At 33.2% G+C, this 3,994-nt stretch overlaps 1 protein-coding gene across 1 annotated transcript; it reads right to left on the reverse strand.

Moving 5' to 3' along the window:
* Positions 1-2,178: 2,178 nt before the first annotated feature.
* LOC132042479 (uncharacterized) lies at positions 2,179-3,988 on the reverse strand. Its single transcript, XM_059433006.1, has 3 exons — positions 3,945-3,988; positions 3,471-3,673; positions 2,179-2,762 (listed from the first exon to the last, which is right to left on the reverse strand). Exons 2-3 carry the CDS (start codon positions 3,588-3,590, stop codon positions 2,472-2,474), a joined length of 411 nt encoding a protein of 136 aa, XP_059288989.1. The 5' UTR covers positions 3,591-3,673; positions 3,945-3,988; the 3' UTR covers positions 2,179-2,471.
* Between the last annotated feature and the right edge of the window lie 6 nt (positions 3,989-3,994).

A 3,994-nucleotide genomic window follows, 5' to 3' on the forward strand; every position in this document is an offset into this window, starting at 1 on the left:
ATGAAAGATAAATTATATTAACTAATTAATAATTTGAGGGAATATGTGAATTATGTAGTATTATATCTTGTGAATAATTAACATGGGATATACGTAAATTTAATATGTGATAGTAAGGACACATATGTGACGGCAAAGACTTTTAAGTTAATTACTTTTGAATTATGTGATGGCAAAGACTTGTTAAGTTAATTAGTTTGATAATCGAAATTCGGCAGATAATATTTGTTTAGAACTCTATTTTGAATATGTGATATATTTTTAGTTGACCAAATAGCCAACACAACTACGATAAAATTAAACTAAAAGAGTATATTCGTCGACCACATATTTTCCTACAAACTTTACATTTTTTTTGTTAGCTTATGTATTTATGAAAAGAAGAACTTTAACTATTCTTTTTAAGATAATCTTTTTTTATTTAACATATATATTCACGCTTTTAAATTATATAGATTAACAATTCATAATCATTTACAACTTGTCTGGATGGTTGTTACCTATTGTATTATATTATGTTGTTAGTTTAAATACAATGTTTACTTTGATTGTTACTTTAATATTATTTTTATGTAACGACGAAAGGTCCTATTTTATGTAACCACTGATTTGGTCCTATACAATACAACACAATACGATAAATGTCAAAACAATACATAACAATCATCCAAACAAAGTGTTAACAACATAATAATTCATTACCAATCAACTTCTTTCAATTCATAAACAATATTTAACAACTAATAAATTCATAATCAATATTTAACAAATAATCAATTAACAAAATAATAATTCATTAACAATTCATAAATAATTAACAAATTAACAACTCATAAACATATAACAAATTAACAATTCATAAACGTTTAACAAATTAACAATTCATAAACATTTAACAAATAATGAATTAAAAAAAAAAAAAATCTAACAAAGAAAACCGAACAAGAACAAAAAAAAAAATATTGATTTTTTTTTTTTTTTGGGAAAATAGCAAGGATTAAATGTTAAGCATGTTTAGAATATAATGTATATAACAAAATAATAACAAAAGTTCATAGTAGAAAACCTTAATCGAAGATTTTTTGTAAAGTTTTTTAATCGAGTCAGACGCCGCTTTTTCTCAAAATTACCCGAACTTAGAATCTTGCTTCTCTACTTGAATATACCGAGAATCTAAACTTTCCGGACGAAATTTAATAGAAAATGACGTTTTTGGATGTGGGGACCACCTCGATTTTGCCTGTAATGGCGTTTTGAATTTTTTTTTTTTTAACCACTGGAGGGACCAGTGGTGGAACCAGATGGGTTTTATGTGGAAAGCTATAGTGCAGTATTTTACTGCGCTATAGGTGAGAGAAAAAAGTAATATAGCGCGGTATTTTACTGCGCTATAGGTGAGAGAAATAGAAGTGCTATAGCGCAGTAAAATACTGCGCTAAAGCACTTAACGGAGCCGTTACGGTTAAGTGCTTTAGCGCAGTATTTTACTGCGCTAAAGGTACTTTTATAACATTTTTTTTTTATTGGGATATTTTGGTTCAAAATGATTTTCTTGGGGGCATTTTGATTCCGGACTCATTCCATCACTAATCCTTCAATAAAATGCGTTCCATCCAACTCAGGAAAAAGAAGGGGAAGAACATGAAGATGGAAGCGGTAGTCTGCCTTGGGATTATTTTTTCTTTTTTATTTTTTAAACGAGAACAAAATATAAAGAGTGACCTAAAACAGTCCTTGTAAACCTCTCAAATGCGATCCTGGTTGAAGCTTTCATACTTTTCCGCCAAAAGCTCCAAAAAGAATTTCTATTTTCACATGATCGAGAAGACTAATTGTAGTTTAGAAATTAAGGCATTGTTTGAAAAAACTGCTTAACAAAATTTCATTTGTTTGCGAAGTTTGAAAAAGAAAAGGAAAAAAAAAAAAGAGTTGCTCTTTTTCCAAATTATTTGAAAAGTAAATTTTATATGAATTTATATATGAACTTTATATAATGTTTAATAAACCCTTATATGAAAAAAAAAAAAAGAAAAAAAAAAGGGTCACTGCTTAAGAAACTACTATTACAGAAGCATGTTTTATATATGAAATTTATATAATTTATCACAAACCTTTTTCTTGTCCGGTCTTTTTCTTTAAGCAATTGAAACAAAGGAAGTTTAGTGAAATCAGATGGAATGAACCAAAAAGAGTCTTTAGAATAACCTTTTTCCATTTTTCCAAAGCGGTACAACGCTCTCCCTGTGTCAAGAGTTTTTTACATTTGAGCCTTAAAAGTTAACAATATGTACAATTTGAAGAGCCACTCCAAGGCCCGACTATGAAAAACAAATGGACTTTGCTCAGCAGCTAGTCAATGAATTACTCTGTCCCAGGACATAGAACTTCAATCTATTGCGAGCGCTTTTCCACAGCTGCAATGAATATACATGATGTACAGACTCTGCTTGATTGAACATAGCGAGACATATCTACATTCTGATCTCAACCACATCACCATCTTTCAACTTTGTATTGGGCACTACCAGCTGGCCATTTACTGAAACCAATTTCCCATCCAACCCTGCTCTCCGAGCAGCATCAGCAGCGGTGCTGCCAGTGCTCAGGCGCATAATGTCCCCATTGGGCCAGCATACGATGACCACCTCGCCTAGCATACCGGAGCTTGCTTCGTATGGTTTTGTAGCATACTCCACTCGCTGGAGACTTGCTTCAGAGCGCAGTTGCTTCTCCCATTGAAGCATTGTCCTCAGCAAATATACCTGTAGGTTTTCAAAATTGCAAGCTGAATTTATCAGCTAAATGAACCATTAAGAGTCATAAGAGGGACATGTTTAAGATTGAAGGATATAGGAATTGATAGATCACCTGAGGCTGAAAAGAAATACAAAGACAGGACCCACAAATGCTTTCTTATCAAGTTACTGTTTCATGCTCTACAATCTTCTCTTTTCCGTACTTTTTAAAGTTCATGTTCTACAATCTTTAGTGACCTTACAGAACAGCTTTTAAGTATTATCAATCGAGTTAATCTACTACTTTGACGAATCAATCCGTCCTCTATCTTTTCCCTCCTTTTCTTACCCAACCACCACATCGTTCGCTGACCGTGAAGCAAAACACTATCTTGTGACAACATCTACTCTCAAAGTGATAAAATAGGAAAAAGCAAAATAATAAGGGGAAAGCAAATGAATTTCCCACACATGCAACTTTTGGTGTCCTGACCACTGATCAGTGCCAGCAATAAATACTTATGGATAACTAGTGATGCCCTTTGGTTAGCCTCTTCCCATACATTGGATGGACATTGATCAGAAAAACATGCGTAACGTCCATTTCACGGTTTAGTGGCTGACTTCATTCATCGTCACTGATGACATTATTATGTCTCCTGAGTATAAGATAAGAGCATAACAAGTTCCTCATATTGCTACTGAACTTTGGGCACATACTAGCAGTCAATATACCTTATTGTTGATGCCAGAGTCCCTTAATGTTGAATTAGAAGAGTTATAGCCCAGCTTATTCTCAAAACTTGGGTTAGATGTAACAGAAGCAACAGGTTTCCCCTCAAAGACGGCAGACATGATAGCCCAGTAATTATTTTCTTCCTCCTCAATCAATTCAATGATTTGGATGAAAGTTGGCAGAAGGCGCCAAACTGGTCTTGCTGCATCAACAAAGTAATAGTTGTTACGGGATTCCAGCAAGATAAATAGACATGTTAATTATTCAGCCTCAACTACTCCATACATCCCATTTTATGCGGCACAAATTGACTGCACACGGGTTTAATAAATTGACTTGTAATTTTGCTGATCCTAGTATAAAAACATATCCAAGCGGTACTTCAGGAAGCATCAAAGGAAAAACATCACATCACGGTTTAACTTTGAATTCTTAAAATTAAAGTTCCATGCATCGTCTGAGGCTTCCCATACCTTGTGGTACATACCATCTTGACAAAGTGTATACTTTTCCAGGCAAGTGC

Source organism: Lycium ferocissimum, unplaced genomic scaffold (genome assembly GCF_029784015.1).
Source record: "Lycium ferocissimum isolate CSIRO_LF1 unplaced genomic scaffold, AGI_CSIRO_Lferr_CH_V1 ctg15553, whole genome shotgun sequence".
Classification (NCBI taxonomy): Eukaryota; Viridiplantae; Streptophyta; class Magnoliopsida; order Solanales; family Solanaceae; genus Lycium; species Lycium ferocissimum.

Excerpts from the sequence above, each read along its gene's own strand:
- LOC132042479 (XM_059433006.1), bottom strand. The coding sequence starts at position 3,590 with ATGTCTGCCGTCTTTGAGGGGAAACCTGTTGCTTCTGTTACATCTAAC. Across the intron at positions 2,763-3,470 it reads ACTCTGGCATCAACAATAAG|GTATATTTGCTGAGGACAAT; the intron begins GTATATTGACTG and ends GAAAACCTACAG.